This window comes from Hydra vulgaris, chromosome 09 (genome assembly GCF_038396675.1).
Source record: "Hydra vulgaris chromosome 09, alternate assembly HydraT2T_AEP".
NCBI lineage: Eukaryota > Metazoa > Cnidaria > Hydrozoa > Anthoathecata > Hydridae > Hydra > Hydra vulgaris.
The window spans coordinates 7722501-7745555 of NC_088928.1; the positions used below are offsets into that span (position 1 = coordinate 7722501).

The following is a 23055-nucleotide window of genomic DNA, read 5'->3' on the forward strand; positions in this document are numbered from 1 at the left end:
TTTTGTGATTTTTTCAATCTTCAAAGTAACATAGTAACATAGAAAGTAACAAGCAAGTAACATAGTAACATAGAAAGTAACAAGTAAGTAACATAGTAACATAGAAAGTAACAAGTAAGTAACATAGTAGCATAGAAAGTAACAAGTAAGTAACATAGTAACATAGAAAGTAACAAGTAAGTAACATAGAAAGTAACAAGCAAGTAAAATAGCGTAAAATAAACACTTCAACAAACGACATTTTTCTGCTGAAAGGTAAAAATGCTTACGACCGTTTTTTTTTTTGTTTTTTTTTTGTGTGCAGAAACCATATGCAATAACCTTTTTTAAAAAAAATTTGAGCGGAGTAATTTATTTTGGATTTGATATTTGTAATATTTGTAGCAGTGTCATTCTTAATTCAGCATGATTCTAAGTATTGTTAAGCAAGGTAGCGCGCTGTATGTGTTACACTTTTTGAAAAAAACTTGGCCCAAAAAACTGGTCTAAAAATGTCATTGACACTAATGATAATTCTACAAATGAAGTTAATAGATGGAGTGAGGGAGAGTTTGGCCGCTGGAAAAATTTGAAAAACTAAAAAAGATTGTTTACTTTATAATAAATATGCAATTCACAAATGACTGTGTTGAGAGAATTATTTGCTTTGTTCAAGATTTATGCAAACAAGTCTAATGCTGAAAGGTGTCGGCGTCTCAAATTTACTACTTTGGAAACTCACAGGAGGTTTGATTAAACAGTTTAAACTAGAAAACGGTTTTGAGATTATCAATCGGCATAATCCACAGATCACCTTTCAACGTTCTAATGCGTGAATTCACATATAATAATGCTCGTCACTACTTTTTTTCAAATCGTACTGTCAATGATTGGAATAACTTGCTGTCAGCATGCAAAAAGGCTCCGACAGTTAACGCATTTAAGAATAGAATTGACAAGTATTTTTTTTCTACAGCTGCAAACAGTACACCTTTTACTGAAGATGAGCTGCACGTTTATTAATTAATTCGTGCTTTAGCAGCAAAAAATTTTGACTTTTTAGATACTATTTGTTATAAACTTTAATCAAATGAAAGCAATCTTTTTTCTTTTTCTCAATTTTGATATCAACTTACTTGCTATGAAATAACAAATGCTTTATTTTACCTAAATTTTACATTTTACAAACCATAAATTTTTGTATAATTTGTTGGTTTTGTTTGTTTGTTTTTTAATTATTTGTCATGTTATCTAAAAAGACTTATTTAAATATTATTATAATACTATTATTATTACTATTGATGACTCGATCAGACAATTTCTGTATCAATTTATTCTTTTGCGTCTGAAATCATTTGAGGGAAATATAAAAAACTTATTTTTCTAGAAAAGCAAAAAATTATAAACTCGGGCATTTTTTATCTTTACGTCAAGGTTTTCTATTTTATCAAATTTTAGGATTTTAAATATAAAGGATATAAAGTAGTAAATGGCAACTTTATAAATTTTTTTTCAAACCCTAGAGTATACATAATAGAAATGAGTGTTATTAAAATATGCATCAAACTGTTCGTTTTACTAAACTCGAGCAAGCCATTATTTTTGTTATTGAACGCATAATTAATTGTCATTACCAGTGACGGATTCATGAGTTTTTGGTGGTTAGGGATGTTGGAATATTTTTATATTTTGTATCACATTTGCGTCTCCTTAAAAAAAAAAAGGTCCTCTGTTTCCAAGACTTTTTGAGGGCTTTCAAATCCTGTTGGGGAAGGGGGGGAAGCATACCCCCATCCCCCCTTGATCAGTCACTGGTCATTATAATCATTACTACGTATACATATATATAAAAATAATGTTTTTTTCAGGCAAATGATGACAATACTTTAGTGTACTTTTACTTCAGCGCATTTTTTTTGTAAAACATCTTTGTATGACTTAAATGTCGAGTTTAAAAATAACCTGAAAGTTAAACAACTGTTAAAAACATTTATACAACTATTGCGGTACACAATAATACTTTATAAATATAATGAATATGTTACACAATAATATAAAAGATATAAAAGTTGAGACTAACCATGCGATATTTTTCCCATTTGAAGTCAAAAAATATTGAAAGAAGTGTTAAAAATGTTCTTAAAACATAAACTTTTAAGACACCAAAAAACTAATTATCTTTCTTAATGTTTTGTTGTTGAAATGTTAGTAACGTTCTTTTTATATTTTTTGGTATAACCACCCACAAGAGCCACCCACGTTTATCGAAAAATAAATTGAATTTAAGAATCTTGGCAAATGCTTTATAGAACTAGCTTGTTATTTTAAGTGTGTGTTCTCGTGTGTGTATTTGCGCTCTAACTATCATGTGACAATAGTTATCTTCTCTAAGCCAATTCCATTTGACAATTTGCCAAACGTTTAAAATGAAAACTTAGGTGAACCAAGTTTTGAATATAAACAACTATGGTTTTTAACTTACATTGTATATTTGTTAACGCTATGTAAACTTTATATAATGTTTATATAAAATTTATATTGTTTATATGAAGTAAAGTTAAAAAACTATAATAATATAGTGATTTTTAGAAAGAGCTTTTATGTATTTATTGAAAAATCAAGATCTTATTATTAATGACAAAAAAATGCATATCATTATATTTTTCTTCTTCATTTTGTACTGCGCTCTGTGTATATATATATATATATATATATATATATATATATATATATATATATATATATATATATATATATATATATATATATATATATATATATATATATATATATATATATATATATATATATATATATATATAATATATATATATATATATATATATATATATATTTATATATATATATAAAAGATATATATATATATATATATATATATATATATATATATATATATATATATATATATATATATATATATATATATATATATATATATATATATAAAAGAAATATATATAAGATTTTTTTATTGTTTAAAAAACTTTTTAAACCTAATACTTTTCTAAAAAAACATGTTTTTTTAATTGAATTATTTTTTATTCATGTATACCATATGGTATACTTAAAATTAAATGCTTGTCCGGGGTACTCTGTGATAAGTATATAAGGTCATTACCTCTTTTGATCTTTAATAATGTCAAAATTTTAGATATTTGTAGTTTTATTTAAAAATACTTTGAAACATAACGACTAAGAAAAATTGCAAAAAAGTACAAAATATAGAATGTATAATTCTGTAATGAAACGTTAAATTCTGTGTAAACAATTTTTTTTTTTTTCTTAACGCAAGAAAAAGAGTTTTATGAAACAAAAATAAAGTTTCACTTCATTACATTAAGTACCTAACTTAACGAATATTGAAAGTTTCAATATAAATTTTACTGACTTGACTTAACTACGTGGAAAAATAATTTTATACATTTTATAGAGTCGTAAGTTAATATTACACCGTGTTATTAACATATTGTTATCACACGTTGGTAAAACGATACGTATTATACGATTTCATAACACGATGTATTAATAACATGTCAATAACACGATGTGTTAATAATGTATATTAATAATATGATAGGTTTTATGTGTATTATTAATATGTTTTTGTAATAATAATACAAACATCGTGTTATTAATATTTATGTCACTAACCATATTATTTTTTACTATTGTGAAAAATATTCGGTCACAGAGCCAGGCAGAGGATCTTTTTACATGGAAATTCACATTGCTTTTCCTACCGATGTTACATATATAATTAGAGCAGGCATCGAACCTCAGACCTTTTATTTAATCTGTTTTATGGATAATTCACAAAATTCTTAACCTATTTTCTTAACAAAATATTTGAAGTATTGTTATGAAAATTTTGCATTGTTCTTGGAAAAATGTAATATTTTTTTTGTTACATAGTCAATATTTATCCATAAACTGTTATTAATTTTATCTAAATAAAATGTGATCTAAAACACACACACACTTACGCGCACGCGAGCACATACCCGCTCACACATATACAAAAAAAATTCTAAAAATTAAGTTAAAACTAGGCGTTTGTCAAATTGTCAAAAACTCATGCCATTAACTTAACGAGAAGTTATTATTTAATTCTGTGTCTGTAGAGTTTTGCAAGTTAAGTAAAATAAACAGTAATTGAAATAGTGTTTTGTTTTGGGTTTAAATTAGGTAGAGTTTAATAAGGTGTTATTAGTAAAAAAAAATTTGGTTAGCCAATAAACTTGGTCAGCCAATAAACTTGGTTAGCCAACAAATACTAGAATTGAAGATGCAAGAAAGGTAGAAGTCAATAGCGGAGGCAAAACTTTTTGATGTTTCAGATACTTTGAGAGATTGTACAAACCGCAATCTTAAGTATGTTCAAACTTATGTCAAATGAGAATGTTTTGCACAAAATCGCGGTAATGGAAACAAAAATGTCCCAAAAAAATCGCCCCCCTCACTCTAAATGTGAGGGCATTTAGTGAATAAATTATAAGTATTAGCATATTATACTCATCATAAATTTATTGATAGGTTTTAAATTTTATTTAAAAATCTTTTAGTGTTCAAGTTATAACCACGTAAAGTTTATAACTCCCTGATTTTAAAGGGAACGGAACTTTTGTATGGTCATAACTTTTAAACCTTTTAAGATTACTAAATAAAAATTAAAACCTGTAGATGAAAATAAATTAAGTCTAGTATGCTAAAATTAATTATTAAATAACTCATTGTCCTCACATTAAGGTAGGGGAAGCGTACTTTTTGGGGCATTTTTGATCCCAAGCTCCAATCATTGCAATTTTTTGCAAAATGCTCTTAAATGACGTAAGCAGGAACATACTTAAATTTAGAGTTTACACAATCATGAAATTGTCATATCTGTAACATTAAAAATTCCTTCCTACGCTACAGATAGTATTTTTTATAATACTATGCTACTGGTAGTATTATGTATAATACTACGCTACAGGAATAAGCTTATTATTTGTGCTTAAAATTGTTTCTAATCTTAGTTGAGCCAAAACAGGGCCGACGACACGGGTTTCAAATGGGGGAGCACAATCGTCAATTTTTTTAAAAAGTCTTCTATATATAGAAAAAAATGGTCCTTTAGAAAAAAAGTAAGAGGCCTCAGCCCCCCCCCCCCGGTGTTGTCGGCTCTGCAAAAAAAACTTCATTTTTCTAAATCCGAATAGTTTGCTGATGCGCCAGTGTGATTGCAACTGATGTGTATTTTATGACAAAGGTTTTTATTTTTGTAAGTATAAGATCAAATATAAGTAAGGTTGGATGAGAGACATAATTATTGAATCCATATACTGTGCTTAAAAAGGTATTAACAACAGTTTAAATAACACCATACGCGATTGTGGTGTAGTGGTAGAGCGCTTGCTTCATAAGCACCACGTCTCTGATGGTACCGCGCTCAATTTGTTTCTCCGTGCAGCAGCCTTGTTCGTCAAGGTTTGTGTTTCGGAGACAATTATAGTAGCCTGCTCGGCTGTAATGGCCTTCTTGGTCTTGGGGAGGTGAACTAACATTGAAAAAAAATACCGTCTTTTATTAATACAATATAGCAGTCACACCATCTAACAATAATTCTATCAAACAGTATTTTCTAAAGTCAATAAACATTTAGCGTCGACTTGATTAAGTTTCTATTTTAAAGGAAAGATTTCTGTATAAAAAAAAAATTAAAATAAATAAATGGTTATAGATTATCAACAGTCACTAAAAAAGTTTTGATAATCAAAAAATGGGATGGAATTCTACAATAGAATAACGAAATGTACTCGCGGTATCTATTATAAATTTAGGTATTGTCATTTTTATTAAAATAGAGCTGTAAACACTCGATTTATTGCTAATTTAATAACCTACCGTACTTTATTTAAACTCACCTCTAAATTTAAATCGCAAATGTAAACTTCTGGTCAAAAACTTTTAATTTCAAATCAATTTTTTGTTAAAAATTGTTGTAATGAAAAGATATTTTGAAAAAATTGCATTAAAAAAAAATGCAATTTATTATGTTTTTATTATCAAATCATGCTGCATGTAAGAAGTCAAAGTAAAGAGAGGAAGAGGGGCTTTTAAAAACACATCTTGTTCACTGTAACATAATGCCACTTCAAATTGTCTTATAAAAATGCCATACAACGAAGCTCGATTTTTTACGCTACTTAAAGAATTACAAGGTTTATGCGAAACATTTTTTTAAGAAAATATAAAACATTTTGTAAATATAAAATATAATAAAATATATTTAAAAAATAAATAAAAAAGTTTAAAACAAATTTTAAGAAAAATATTTAACTAGTTTAATTAGGTAATTAAATAAAAGTTTGTGATTTATAGTTTGTGATTTATAAAGATTATTTACAGAAAAGAAGAGAACTATAAAAAAAAAAAATTAAGGAATAAACAATTTTTAGGGATCCCTACCCATGATCCACTTAGATATTTGGGCACCAGTAACTTTTATTTAAAAACACCGAGGTTTTAAAAAAGTAGCAAAAGTGCTCATATTACCCAGACCACTTGGTAATATGAGCACTTTAATTTAGCTCAAAAAAATAACATTAATTAAGTAAAAAAATACCAACCTGACAATTAGAACTAAGTTTTGGAATTTAATAATTTGTTATTAACAAAACTTATCATTAAAAGATCAAACTTTTATCGAAACAATACTACTTTGTTTTCCTCAACAAAAAAAAAATAGTTCTTTATATTTTCAATTTTATTAACTCAAACCTTTGAATGAATTTAAATTACAGAAAATTATTTAGTATTGTTAAAATATTAAAACATTTTACTATGTTTCGTTTTTATTCAAAAATCAATTAAAACAACTGCATTATTAGGACTTTAAACTATGTATTTAATGAAAAATGCTTGGTAATTTGAGCATGCTCATATTACACAAAAATGGCATCTTTAGGTAAAGTTGAAATTAAATGTTTCTATGCATTGTTTTTCAAACAAAAATGGAACGAACTTCTAGCTAACATATTTTTTTTTACGAAAAAACAAATTTCATTATTTTAGTACCAAAATTTCACAGATTTATTCATGCGTGATGATATTATTTTAACAACGCAAAAAATTTTAATAGCGTTTTAATTAGATGATATCCGCTAATTACTGCATATAAATTTACGCTAATTGAACTGATTCCTGTTATCACCACATAAAGTTGATTCAAAAAATGCAAAGCAACTTTAACTTCAATGTTTACATTTTAGCAATCTTTTAGTATGCTCATATTACCAAGGTGCTCATATTACCCTAATCTACCCTACACATGCAATCATTCTTTTTAAATAAAAAATATTATTCAAGATTTTTTGTTTTTTTGTTTTAATCGATTAATGGAAAATGAGAGAGAAAGAAAAAAATTAATACTTATTACAAAGGATATTGTAAGAACCATAAGAAAGTCAATTCTTTAAGAAATGAAGTTAAAAGAAATTGCGGAAGAAGTTAAAATATCAGTTACTGCGACACGTTCTATTTCTGATAAAATCAGTAAAAGACTTAGTGATGATAAAATCTGAAATTCGATTGCTAATTGAGCATGGTTCATCTCATACTTTAGCATCATTGAGAAACATTCTCGTTGAAATAAATATTTATGCATCTATACCAACAATATCGAAGCATTTTAAGTCGATGGAGTTTACTAGACAACGACTTTATTACCAAAAAAGGAACTCGACGCAAAACGTTAAATGAAAACAAAGTTTTTGCTGGACGATTAATTTGATTCCTGACAATAACTTGTCTAACTAAGTGTTTCTAGATGAAACAGGCTTTAACTTACATACTTAAGCAATATGGGTATTTTATAAAGAACACAAAATGTTTTGTAGCAGTGCTTGCAAATCGTTGAAAAAATGGCCCCTATAACTTTAGTGTCAACTTGATTAAATTTCTATTTTAAAGGAGAGATTTCCATATAATAAAAAAGAAAAAGAAAAGAACGGCTATAGATAGATTATCAACAGTCACTGAAAAAGTTTTTTTGATAATAAAAAAATGGGATGGAATTCTACTGTCTAATGGCCGCTATAACTTTTAATGGTATCATAAGCTTTGAGGTAGTGGATGGTGCCTATAATGGCAAATTTAAAATATTATAATAATAAAATTTTTTTTGTGATTTTTATAACCAACAACTTAAGAACGTATTATTCACCGCAATTGAACCCGATTGTTGAATATTTAAGTTGTCTTAAAGAAATTATACTTTCATAAGGCCGTTTTCAAAAACTAGCAATAAGGCTACCTTGAATTCACTTATACCAAAAATTGATGTTGATTTTTGTGGTTTGTATCATAGTATGAGAATATGGTTTGTATCATAGATTTTTGTGGTTTGTATCATAGTATAAGAATATGGTTTGTATCATAGATTTTTGTGGTTTGTATCAGAAGTATGAGAAGTTGTAAAAAGTATAGCAAAACTTGTTTCTCCGCGCAGCGGCCTTGTTCCTCAAGGTTCGTGTTTCGGAGTTATAGAGTTGAGAGAGGGTTATAACCACTATTAAGTAGCCTCCTCATCTGTAGTGGCCTTCTCGGCCTTGAGGAGGTGAATAACAAAAAAAAAAAAAAAGTCAAGAAGTTTATTTAAGTGTAAAATGCTTTGTTATTTATTTAATATTTTTAAATGTAATGAATTATAGTTATATAAAAGATACATTTTATTCTTTTTAGAAATTTATGAATAACTTTATATATCATAGGCCAGGTGATTAAAAACGAGCAATTGCTTTTACTGAGTCGTTGGTCAGCTAAACGTAAATAAAAGTTTCACAATTTTTCCACATATTTTTATTCACCTTAAGTTAAGCAATTTACTCAGTAATTGCTCAGCTTTATGTGAATAAAAACTTAAACAAAATTGTTCAGGTTTTTATTCACGTAAAGCTGACCAATTACTGAGTAAAAGCAATTGCTTATTTTTATTCACCCGGCCTCATATATGCACTATTAAATCAACTAAAATGTTTTATAATTTCTTAAAATTTTTTTAATATTTTCTTAAAAATTGTTTTATATTTTGCAGCAACCCTGTAAAGTTGTCGCGTGATTTTTAGAAATTCATTCATAATTAAATTTGTCACGTGACTTTTTAAGATTAAGTTTGGTGTGGTATTCAAATTTTTTATTTGCCACAGGACATCTAAATTACTACTGTGCCCCATATCACTAAGCCCAGTTTTTCACACCAGATTTAGAGAAAGTAAATGTGACGGTTTAGTGAAATGCAACACGATTGTATTTAAGTGTCCCGTAGCAAATAAAATGTTTAAATTTTACACCATACTTAAAATATCAAAATTAAAAAAAAAATAGTAGAACTTATATGATATATATATATATATATATATATATATATATATATATATATATATATATATATATATATATATATATATATATATATATATATATATATATATATATATATATTTAAAACCATCGTCAAATATAAATAATAAATTTTGAATTGTCTGGTGGTTTTAGTCTTCTTGACGTAATAGTTTTAAAATGTCAATGCACAATATCATTTTCATATGATTTTGAAAAATTATGTAGTTGGTGGACGCCCAGGATGAGAAACCATCTAATTATCATAGGCTGTGCTGTAATATAATTTCATTGTTCCAAATACCGTGCTGTACGAAAGTTGTAGTTTTTGTGACGTAAGAGGAGGAATAGTTAAGACATAAACTCTATTATCTTTACAAAAATTAATTGATTTAACTGTTAGGAATGATTTATGATTATCAAAAACTTTGTTAGATCTAACATGATTTATTATAATTATAACAAGTTTGCGGAGCTCCCGCTGTTCCACCATCTTTTTTTCTTACCGCCAGTTTTTGTGGAGGAATATCTTATTCGTAGTTTGTAGTTTCCCAAAGCATTTATGACTGCAATCACAGTAACAGTTTACTTAAAACTTTTGCCTGCTACTTTCTATTTTTTACTTATGGACAGAATTAATTATTGTGTCATCTGCATCCCAAGTTTACTCTGGAGCAAAATTGTACCAGTTTAATAAACTTTTTAAATTATCAAAAAATTGGCCTATTTTGTGCCTATTGAAGGCTGAAGCAATAGTATTGCATATCATTATGCACCCGCATTTTGATATGCAAGTTGTCTTTTTGTTTTTGGGGCTAATCCACGATAAAGTTTTTAAAGCTAATCCACAAGTTTACTTGACATTTTTAAGTAGTCAGCTAATTCTTTTTCTTCTTTATACGAAAATGCTTGTGGCTTTCTATAATTTGGAACATATTTAATTTCATAAGTAGAATTTTTCTTTTTTTCTTACATACCTTTTGATAGTCATGAATTCCACGAGCTTTAACAGTTCCACGAATACTTTAACCTTCAAAAACGTTATTTACATCTAATTTTATATTTTCTTTATTTATCAGTATTTATTTCTGAGTACCTTCTCTCATCTTATATATTCTGAGCATATTAAATTCTGAAAGAAAGAAATAACTTTCAAGGCACGCATGTTAATGGGAGACTTGATCTCCTGATCAAGTATCCCAAATAAAAATGTACCAAGTGTCCCCTATTATGTTTAAGGTTATATAACTTTATAACAAAAAATCTTTTTCACTTTAAATGTTTCTTTTTACAAAGTAATAAACTACATTAACAATGACTTCTACCAAAACGCTAAAGCTATCATATAACTTTAATAAAGAAATAATTAATTCAAATTCAAAGCTCACGAAAGTTCTGTTCATACAGCACCAAATACCAGACCGTCTACCCTTTAATTAACTGTCAACTATTAGATGTGACACTACTGTCAAAAGTCATTGGGTGTCTAGATCTACTGATTTTACTAACTAAAAATATGTGATGCTTTGAATACTTCCATAATTTTTGTGCACCTCTCAAAAGGATCAAGTATAAGTATATATACTGCTAAACTTTTAGTCACGCGACTTTTAGCATTTTTTTGTTGAGGTTGTATATTCACGTGAAATTTAAACATTTTGATGGAACATTTAAGAATATGGCGCGTTATTTTTTTACAGTGAAAACAATATTGCGTGAAACTAATTTAAAAATTGATGTATAAACATTCTCTTTTTTAATGTAAGCAATTATCATAACGTACTTTTATTTTCTTGATGTTTCTGGCTTTATTTTTCACTTATTCAATAAATCAAGGGAAGAACTTGGTCTTTGGAGTCATTACTTCAGCCTGCTTTTTTAAACTTTCGCTCTAAAAAAAAATAAAATAATAATAAATGTAGAGTAAATAAAATGTTGGAAACATTTGTTGCCCCTCTATAAACATTGATTAAATTACTATAGGAACGTGGACGTATTTTTAGGAGAATTTGTTATAATTTAGGAAATTTAATTAACATGATAACTTGTGAACCCTTTTAAGTTGATATTTGTTTTAACATTCAAAATCTTTTATGTTTTCTTTGTGCTTAAAAATAATGTAGAAAAACAAAAACTCAAGTTACGGATTTTTGCAGTAAAAGTTTTATACAGTAACACAGTGACTCCTAAACTTTATTTTCCCCATTTTAGTTTTTTTAAAAAAAATATAAATGTCATTTCCATAGGTACTTGTTGTTGTAAGTTAAAAAAAAATACATTAGTAGTAGTAACAAAAAAAAAAGACAAATATTTCATGTTTAAATAAACCTTTTTTAATCATATTTAAAACAAATACTGCAACTTATGGGTTTCTTGCACACAAGATCTTTTATGTCTAAATGGCTCAGTTATAGGTATCTATAACTAGGAGTTGACGCTCCTAAAATCTTTGATCAGAAACAAGATTTTTTTAAATGGCTTTATATATACACTATTAAATAAACAAATTACAGATTTTTATTCCTCATTTAAAAATTCGATCTCATTCCTCTTTCATAAAGTTTCCCGAGTGGGAAACTCCGCTCCTTTCCATTCATCAGAAACATTGCCGGTGTTTTTGGCGTAAAGCAATGTTTACCTAATAACCAACTTTTTATATTTTTGATTTATTAAAATCCAGTGGGCCAGAATATACCAAAAATTTAAAAATAAAAGCAAAAAAATATAAATGTGTGTCGATTTTTTCTGATTTTTTTTTGATTTTTGAATGTTTCAGATATGACAAATATATTTTTTTTAACTAGATTTTAAATTTTACCATATATTTTTTAGAGCTCAAAAGTTATGACCATATAAACTTCAAAAACCCCTCTTTTTTTTGAGGGGGGGGGGGGGGAACTTTACGTCATAACATTTGACCTCTATAAAATTACTTGATTAAATTTAAAATCTGTCGATGAATTTAAATTTAGTATAAAACAGTAAAAAAAATTGCTATCACATCTGAGGTGGAGGGGGAACAGTTGTGCATATTATGATGTACAACAGTTTAGTTATTTCCTCGTTAATATCCAGTGTTTCATCCAAAACAGAATAATCCTGTAAATATTTTTATTTATAAATAGTTAATGGTAATAGTATTTAACATAAAATATAAAAATTGTAAGAAAAGTTTAATTTAATTCTAAAAAATACCACTGCCCCCCAATTTTTTTTTCAACATCTTTACTTTTAAAAAGGCTGCAAGCAACCACTATTAGAATTGAAAGTAACTGGAAGAGAAAAGGTGAAGTTTATAGAGCAAAATAACGATTGACAGACGACTTAAAAGATTGTAACTATATGAATCAGGAAAACCAGATGAAGGAAGTGAATTCCAAAGAACTGATGTTCGAGGAAAAAAACTAGACGAATAAGAATTTTTAAAGCACTTAGGAACAGTCACAGTAAAAGGATGAGACTTAATTAAACGACGAGTGACACAAGAATGAATTTTAGTAGGTAGCAAAAGAAACGCTAGCTCTTTAGGGCAGTGTCTGTTATAGTATTTACAGAAAAGAGAAAGAGATGCAACATTACGACAATATCATAGTGGTTGAAGGTTGCCTGCAAGAACAGGTCCAAGTATGTTTACAATACGCTTTTGCACCTTGTTTAAAAGAGAAAGGACATCATTGGAAGATCCGCCCCAGATTTGGCAACAGTATTCCATACTGTTGCCAAATCTGGGGCGGATCTTCCAAATCTGTAAAGACGGATTTGAGATTTATAAAGGTAAAGAATAAAATCCTGAGTAAGAAAGTGGCAAGTACGATAAAGAGATGTAACCATAGCAGGTGCTAATTTTGCAATTGATTAGATATATGGTTTCCAAGAAAGATCGAAGTAAGAGTTAATCCTAGAAGATGAAGGTAGATGACTCATCGAGTACATTACAGTTCATAAATAATGGAAGATCTAGATTATTGCGATAACGATTAGCTGAAAAAAATTGAGTTTTATCTGAGTGAAAGTTCACCAATCAATGAGAGCCCCATGCTGTAGCAGAAGTGAGATTCTTTTCAAGCTCAAATGCCTCCTTTAAGCAATCAAAGAGTGTTGGCTTCTTATCATGACAAGAATAAATGGTAGTATCATCAGGCAACAATGCCACTTTAGATGTGAGAACTTCTGGAAGATTGTTTATGTAAATTAAAAAGAGTATATGGCCAAAGATAGAACCTTGAGGAACCTCTGAAGTTACAAGATATGAAGAAGAACATTGTTCATTGAGGACAAATTTTATACTTCGATTGGTAAGAAGGATTAAATAATCTTAAAGATGTTATCTGATACACCGTAAGAAGAAAGCTTATGGAGAAGACCAACATGCCAAACTTTATCAAAAGCTTTAGAAATAACGAGAGCGATAACCTATCCACATTTATCGAATGCACAATAAAACTTTTCGGTTATTACTGTTAGCAAATCAGCTGCAGAACGAGAAGATCGAAATCCAAGTTGATGATTAGAAAGTAATTTATTAGATTTAAGATAAGAGATTTTTTTGTTAATTAAAAACTCAAAAACCTTGCTTATGATAGGAAGTAGTGTAAAGGAACGGTTGTTAAACAAGTCAGATTGCAAACAGTTCAGTTTTGTCTTTAGGTGAGGTGACAAAATCTGAACCATACAAGAGAGCTGGAATAACAGATTTGCTCTAATTATAGATGCTGTTAAAGATTCTCCAGAAAACACAAAAGCCTAATTTTTGAGATGAAATACAAGATTTTGTGACCTGAGAATAGCGGGTTATTGCGTTAGACAAAATTATTTTACAATGGTTTCAATTAATAGTAAACAGACGTCTGTTTTCTGGAGAAAACAGACGTCTGTTTACGTCTGTGCGACGTATTTTGCTGATAGGTATGAAAGTAATTGTTTTGATTGGCAACTGCAGCAGCAAAATGTGAGGAAAATTATGGAGAAGAGTCAGGCTTGACTTGGAATCGTCGAGAGGGAATAAAAGATTCCATGCCAGCCTGAATCCAAATAGTTATGTAAGATGTACATTTGTCAGCAGGAAGACGAATGATTTCTACCCAAGGGCCATCACGAAAAAAATCACGAAAAGAGTCAGCAGTTAGTTTAAGGTAGTTGTACGAAGTGCAATGATAGGGGTATTCTGATGAGGAAGAATGAGATAATAGTTTGAAATTGGGCGCTTTTTTAGGAATGTAAATGCCCAGGCCAAGCATGTGACTATTGGATTAAATTGCGTACTACTACAAGACTACGATTATAATAGGTTATTTTAGATTAATAAGAGGTTATAAAAAGAGATTATTTTCATCTATTAGGTTTTTAATGTACTCAGGTAATTAGTCCTAATAAGCTGCGAATGGTCTGCAAATAAGAACTAATAAAGAACCTAAATAAAGAAAGCCTAATAAACAAAAATTTAATAATACAGTCCTGCTACTCCAGAAAGTGCTGTTGTGGATGGATGGATAGCATTTAATATAACATAATACAACAATAAACAAATGTTATATGCACTTATATAATATTTTATATATGATTGTGTGTAATATAAGAAAAATTTTCTAATAACTACAAGTCTTTTTTGTTTAAACTATTTTGAATTTCTGTATTTATGTTAGTGTATTTAAAAAAATTGACAAGATTGAAAAAATACGAAATATATTGTCTTATTCAAGCGGAAAATTTAAAACTTCGATTTTAGATTTGCCATGTTTCTCACCTCTCTTGATATTTTCTGTTTGGTAAAATTACGACATCTTATTTCCTCCATTTGTATAGCGTAAGGTGCAAACGTCTATAAATGTAAACGTCATTATCATAAGTTGAGTTTGCCGGATGTATTTTGAACGATTATGTATAATATATAAAATTTTATTTTAACAATCAGAAGTATTTTTTGTCATATATACTGTTTTGTAATAATTATATACGGCAAGATTAAAAAAGTTAAAAATTTATTACGCTTAGGGGAAGACTCGAACCTCCGAAACGACACTTATGCAGCGCACTAAATCAAAAATGAATTATTTTATTAAAAAATTTTGAAGTAGATAAGGAATAAGTGTAGAAATGATTGGTGTGGAATAGATAATTATAAAAATGGTCTGTTTGGTAAAGACCCGTATTTTATAGGTCCGGACAGCTAGGATGTATAGGGGAGAGTGGGGTATTTGCGAACACCTAAGCGGGAATGCAAATTAAAGACACCAGTTATACAAAATTGATCATATTTATTGCTTATCAATTAGTTTAACTACTCAGTCACAAACCCTCAAAAGGAATTTTTAAAAATCTTATTATAAAATAAAAATTTATGCCAGAAATAAAGCCATTGGTGTTCGGAATTACCCTGCCTACGTGGGGTAATTCCGAACACATTGGGGGGCAATCACAAGCACTGTTGTGTAATAGCGAATAAAAAGCTAATTGTAATAACTAAGTCTAAAAACTATATTATGCAACAAAAACAAAAAAAAGGAGTGACTTTATTTCCATAGAAGCTACAACAGAGTGTTACTCAAGAAAAAAGTTGCATAAAATTATCAGAAAAATTTAAAATCAAATTATAGTGAACAACATCCGCAGCTTCATTACACTACTGCACGTCTGGAACTGAGCATAGGATCCCTTCTCAGCAGGTAAAAAAAAATTGTCGAATTTATTTTTTTACAATGCTGTTTTGACCATGTTCGGAGTTACCCCGCGTTCGCCATTACCCCACTCTCCCCTATATCTTTATATAAAAAGTATAGGAAAGGTCGAGGTAAAGTAGACTGACAAAGAACCATATTTTTATACTATTGTTATAGTAATTTTCTTCAATATGACTTTTTTAAATTTTTTATAAATTAAAAAAAAATCAAATTAGATCATCTCTTAATCTACGTTCAGCTAATGAGCTGAAACTAAAATGCCAGACGTGATTTGTGGCTTATGTTGCGCAATTGCGGGACAAGTTTGGCTGCTCTTCGTTAAACTGATCTTAACTTTTTAATGTCCTTTTGCTGGGAGGGTTCCTAACTTCTGCACAGTACTCCAATATCGGCTGAACATACGCTGTATAAATCTTCACGAACATAGATGGATTCCATTTTTTTAAAGTTCTTTTGAGTATCATAAGTACAGAGTTTGCTTTAAGTGTAGCTTGACTAATCTTTTCTGACCATTTAAGTTTATTATTAATTAGGATACCCGATGTTCTCTCAACATATACAACAACAAGAGGAATGTGACTACCATTTGTATCCAACATTGTCAATGGGATGTCAAATTCTTAGAAAGTAACGTAAAACTTTAGAACTTTGCATTTATCTATGCTGAACTCCATGCGTTAAAGTTTTGACCAATCACTTAAGATATTAATGTCCTCGTGAACATACACAAGTCCATAACTGATTGAGCAACTAACTCGCTACCATTGGTAAAGTTTCCACTCAGATGGCACTTGACCAGAATCAAAGAACCTAATGAATAATAAAGAGGTACACTGAACTCTTTTAAACAGGTTTTTAGCACTCGTGATGAACTCCATCAACACCGGTGGCTTGTAAAATATCAAGTGTAGACAAATGTTTTTCGATATTGCGACAATTAAACAAAGAGCTTAAAACCCGAGAACGAATTCTTCGAGGAAAATTAGGCTAGTGAGAGTGAGCAACAGTTGATAAAAAAGCTTTAAAAAATTGATTTTTTAGGTAGTCTGCAATAGACTTTTATCGAATTATTGAGCTCTATCGTGGTCAAAGAGAGATCAAAGATTATTTTTACAAAATTTTTGACTATTTACATAAGAGTAGAGCTTAATTGGGCGAGACTTGCAAGCAAAAATAGCTTTAGTATTGCGTCAGTGACAAGATTTTTGCCCAGAAGATTTTGTTGTATAAAACTCGAGTATTGTCTGCAAATTTACTTAAAACACAGTGTAATTTCATAAACAGTCTAAATTTTCTTTTTGTCGCTGCTTTAACAGAAGAATTAAACCATTTTGAATCACACTTCTTCAAACTAAAAGAAACTTTAAATTTAGGATTGTGCTGTTTGATCAAAGAAATGAAATGAAAAAAGAAATGTATGCGTCATTGAATAATTTAAAGCTTTTGACTGATGATTTGTTCAAGAATAAGTTTGACCAGTCAATTACTTGTAGGCCCTTATTAATTGCATTACAATCACCTTTGATTTAAGTCTGAAACCTCCAAGAGTGGATTGCGGAGCTAATTTTTCTAATTACGTTAAAGAGTTAATTACATTACCATTAACATTACCAATTGTAACATTATAGATATAATCAGAGTCATCTGATAACATTAGGTCAAGCGTATTATTGATAAAAGTTGGTTTGGTCACAAACTGTGGTAGGAAACAATCATTGATGGTATCAAATAAAGTTGACGAGACTGTTTACCACTTTTACATTAACCACCCAATCCACTCCACCTGATATTACTATGATTAAAATTACCAATAGTTAGAACACTTGTAAATTTGCCACCATCAATTAGAGCTTTAGTGCATTTGATTGGCTTATTGATTTGTAAATTAGACTCATTTTGAGTGAATGGATGACAATTAATACAACCAATTAAAAAGGTATAATTTCCAATTGAAATGTGAACCCAAATTTGCACACCCATTTGTTTATCCCTGAACTTACATTCAAATAAAAGGATATCTTTTCTAACATAAACGGCCAGGAATACTGCACAAATTTTTATGCTTTGAATGTACACAATGTAACTGTCTAGATTTGTTAATGATGTAGTAGAGAACCACGTTTCTGTGATTGCAATGATGTGTGGGTAATTCAGTAATGCAATTCTAGCTTGGAATTCATCCCAAATATTTTCTAAAGACGTTGAACTAAAACAAAGAGTTCGGGAAAAGAATAGGTAGGCGATAGAATAAAAGGACTATAAGTGTTCGGGGTTTTATTCTTTTCGTTCAATCCATCAAATTGAGCAAAGAAACTATAAGTGTTCGGGTTTGGGGTTTTATTCTTTTCGTTCAATCCATAGAATTGAGCAAAATTGAACAGAATATAATCCTTTTATTCTAATCTCTAATACCCAATTGAGTAAGCTCCCTTGCTGACTTTCAACTGAATTTGGAAAAGCATTATTTCTAACTCTACATTCAGCACAAAGTTTAGTTGATAAATTGATTGATAAATGTTGTAAATTGCTGGAAATAAAACTCTCGTCTGTAAAGTTGTATTTTTTTATTTAGATTATTTTGATATATATATATATATATATATATATATATATATATATATATATATATATATATATATGTATATATATATATATATATATATATATATATATATATATATATATATATATATATATATATATATATATATATATATATATATATATATATATATATATACTGTGTAACAACCCTTTCTCGACTCTTTAATTCCAAAACACAAATTTATAATCTTTTGCTTACTCCTTGCCCATTGTGCGTTTGCCTTGATTGACTCCCCTCAAAGAACCAGCCAATTGCCAGTTAAAATTATTAGTTCAATTTTTAGAAAATTGTTATAAAAAAATATTTTGCTAAACGCCTAAATATAATGCAAGCTAAAACAAAAAAAAGGCCCTGCGCGGAGGAACAAGTTGAGATTAATATATATATATATATATATATATATATATATATATATATATATATATATACATATATATATATATATATATATATATATATATATATATATATATATATATATATATATATATATATATATATATATATATATATATATATATATATATATATATATATGTATATATATATGCAATTTAGTAACTTCTAAAAATGTCAATATTAAAATCCGTAAGTATTATGCGTTACTTGTGGAATACAGATTTTAATTGTGGAAGTGTTTTTTTCTTAAATATTAACGATTTGCTGAATAGATTATGAACCTAACCTTAGAACCTTAACCTTAAGTTAGGTTATATTTTGGAGTAACAAAACTACTTTTTAGAAAATTTCTTGGGGGTACTCACTTCACTAAATAAAGGTTTAAATATCATCGAAGTACATGCTTTATTTTAAACATGAACTGTATAACTAGGTATATGTTTATTTGGTAAACATTTAAAAATTACATGGAAATGGCTGACATCGTAGAGTTTTGATGCTTTAAATACAAAAATGCATGCAATTTTTTTTGTATAAACATTTTTTTTTAAATTAGTGTCATTTTGCTTTTAAAAAACTTAACGAAAAAAAACAAAAAAAACAAAAAAAAACCATAATACGATTATTAAATGACATATAGTTAAAGTAGAAAAAGTGTATGGAGCAAAACACATGTATTTTAAATGAATCAATTTGCATTCTCAATCTGAAGTTAAATCACATTTGATTGCTACTTAAAGGAAAATCAAGTAAATACTTATTTTGATTTTGTTTTTGACTGGTTCTCTAAAAGGTCGCTACGATCATGCGACAGAACACCGAGGAGAAGAACTTAACTCGGAAGCCAGGGAGCGGACAACGAACCACAAACCTTTTAATTCTGAATAAAGCGCTCTAACCACGTGCTCTGCATCACGGCTACTATAATAATTGTAAAAAGTGGACTTTAGATTTTTGTTGTAAAATATAAAAAGTTTTTTCAAGTCCTGGTGGCGCGACTTTAACATGTTTTAGCATTGACTTTAAAGAGTTAGATCAAAACTTTAACAAAAATTGCGGTATTCTACCCTCTGACAATCCATCAAGTTTACCTGTAGGGGAAATTCGGGTAGCCCCAGACGGCGGGTAACTCCGAACACATGATGTAGCTTAAGCTAAAGAAGTTATTAGACTTTAAATACTATAAAAACATTATTTGAGTCAGAATACGGCATAGGCAAAATATCAATCATAATATGCGGAAGCATATAAATTTTTATATAAATAGTAATTATACATTTAATTTTTACAGTAATTTATTTAATTCAAATAAAAAAAACCTAAAATTTCAAAAAAGCCTTTTTAAAGTGATTTCATTAGTTAAAAGCTAATTATTATGTTTCTAAATGACTTTTTCATTCCCATTCCTTATATCAAGGGTATACTGCCAGAACGCACTAAGTCATTTTTCATTGTTTTGAGATAATGGCATTTTAATGAACAAATTTTTTTGATGCAATGGTGTATATTCCCATTGTATATTTAAGAATGATCAATAACTTGGTATTATATAGAATTTAAGGTCTGGTGCGTTTTGGGAGTGATAAAGCATATAATAATGAGTGTTTATGTTGACTTAATTCAAAACCAACAAAAAATGACTTTAGTGCATTCTGGCAGTATACCCTCGGTATATGAGACATAATTTTTAAAGGCAATTTTTTTTTAATGTGTTAAGAACAGCACAATGCTAATTAATTATATATTACATTTGTGTAACACGGGTAAAAAAAAAGCAAAATCATAGTTAAACTATGCGTCCAGGGCTACAAAATTGGGGCTTCAAAAATCCTCCAGTTTTTGAAACAAAAATGGAGGATTTTTGAAACATGTCTTTTTTTTAACATTTTATCTTTTATATTTTGAATATTATTACGCAATAATTATTTTTTGTATTTCTAATTCAATAGATAGATGTTAATACTTTTAAAAAAGTCTTTTAATTCTTTGTTTTCTGTTAGTACATGTGTACAGTCTATTTTTTCCTTTACTCTCCGGGGATACCAGAGAGCTACACTTTACACTACGTTTAGTTTTAGCAACTTTTTTATAAAAATTATAAATGTATTCTTTTCACAAAGGACACAAAGAAATATTTCAAACCATAGCTTTAAAACTGTAACAACATGATGAAACAAACTATTTTTGATAAAACCAGGTATAAAATTTTAAACAAAATTTTTTAAAAGTAGACAAGTAAATAGCGACTCTGTAAAAATCTCGTGGTCATGAAAAGCTATTATGACAGTTTTACATTAATAGCCAAACGCATGAAAATAGAAAGAAACGAGAAAATTTACTGAAAGTGGGAAGTTCAGAGGGCAGATGAGGAAGATGTAGAAAACGCTAAATGAAAAAATACTCGTTGTCAATGGCAAATGATGGATTATTTATTGATGGTTCTTATATATTAAAATTGTTTTTGACTCTTTCGTATTATCTTATTAATAATTGTGGTTCAACAGTTAATATTAGTGTGATATTCATAAAAACCGACGGAAATGACCCAGCAAAAACTTCTAAAAAAAAAAAAGAGGATGGAAAGTAGTTATTTTTCCTTAAATTTGCTTGTTATATACTATAATATACAATATACAAAGAATATATAGATGAAAGGACATCAAGAAATTTTTTTTAAAGCTTATACTATTATCAGTTGTAAAATAAAAACAGAAATGCAAGAATATTAATAATAAAAAAAGGCTATTAATAAAAATAAAGAAAAAAAAGTACTTACGACTTGTTAAACTATATTTTATTTTATGTTGTTTAAAACCGCTTTGTTATTTATTTCAATCATTTTAAAATAGCTCAATGAAATCGAGGTTAGTTACTTTGAAATAATTTCAAAACGCGAACGCTCATCTTTAAATAATTTATTTTCATTGAAGATTAAAAATTAAAAAGGACGCTATTTTTATTTTTAATTCAATAATTTTCTATTTTCATTTTTTTTTTTGTACAAATCTTTTTTTAAACAAATTTTTGTACAAATCTTTTTTTTGCACTAAACCTTTTCAACACATCTTTTTATTAAAATGATTTTTTAATGTTCGAATAACATTTATTAATAAATTTTTGTTACTAATTATATCTAAATAATAATAGATTCTAACATTAGTGTAATTGTTTACTGAAAGCATAAAATAAAACATGTCTCTTTCATCGATGTTCATAATGAATTACACTAGTGGATAAATGAATTCTTAGAAAAAAAAGAAGTTATATAAACACTAAAAACTCATGTGCAGTTTAAAACAATTTTTTTTACCAATTGCTTAAATGTTGTTATGGGAATGGGGACTAATTATATATAATCTGTAGCTGCAAGCTACAGATTATATATAATATGTAGCTTGGGAAAATAAGTGTGTATGTCACAAACAAATAATATTGACATAGGCACCTGATTGCTAAGTCGCTGATATACATTTTATAAAATATTTAGTAGAAGTTCAATTAAAGTAAATTAAAGCCGTATGCGAAACGTAAAACCCGTAATTACATAACCACGAGGTTTTACGCAAATCAGAATATAAGAACCTGTAACAGCATTACAAAAACTGCTTACCTATTAAACAATGTTTGGGAAGTAATAATATAATTAATTGTCCTATTGTAATTACAAAAATCCTGATCCTAAAGATGTCCTTGCTGAGATTTTGAGTTGTGGCAGCGATTAGGGTTAGGAGAAACCTTCCGCACTTTATTACTGCATTTGCCCGTTGAAAGTTTCTGCTTTACACATTTCTACATTTTACTCGTGTAAATACTTATTACTTATTTGCAAGCTTTCTCCCGTTAGGCCGACGTCATATATATATATATATATATATATATATATATATATATATATATATATATATATATATATATATATATATATATATATATATATATATATATATATATATATATATACATATATATATATATATATATATATATATATATATA

The 23055-nt window shown here is 28.2% G+C and overlaps 1 protein-coding gene across 4 annotated transcripts in view; it reads right to left on the reverse strand.

Annotated features, from left to right (window-relative positions):
* The window catches only part of LOC100215832 (L-asparaginase), a 38330-nt gene extending 16415 nt beyond the window's left edge, over positions 1-21915 (reverse strand). The window contains exons 1-4 of one of the 4 annotated variants that reach the window (XM_065804635.1): positions 21836-21867; positions 15364-15409; positions 15122-15196; positions 11162-11269 (exon numbers count right to left, since the gene is read on the reverse strand). Coding sequence is in view for 1 of the 4 variants with exons in the window: in XM_065804633.1 (XP_065660705.1) it covers positions 2060-2078 (19 nt within the window). In the remaining 3 variants the exon portion in view is untranslated. Of the gene's footprint in view, positions 1-2059; positions 2185-11161; positions 11270-15121; positions 15197-15363; positions 15410-21835 lie in introns of those variants that run through there. The other 3 variants (XM_065804636.1, XM_065804637.1, XM_065804633.1) reach the window with 3 other exon arrangements.
* Positions 21916-23055: the final 1140 nt, after the last annotated feature.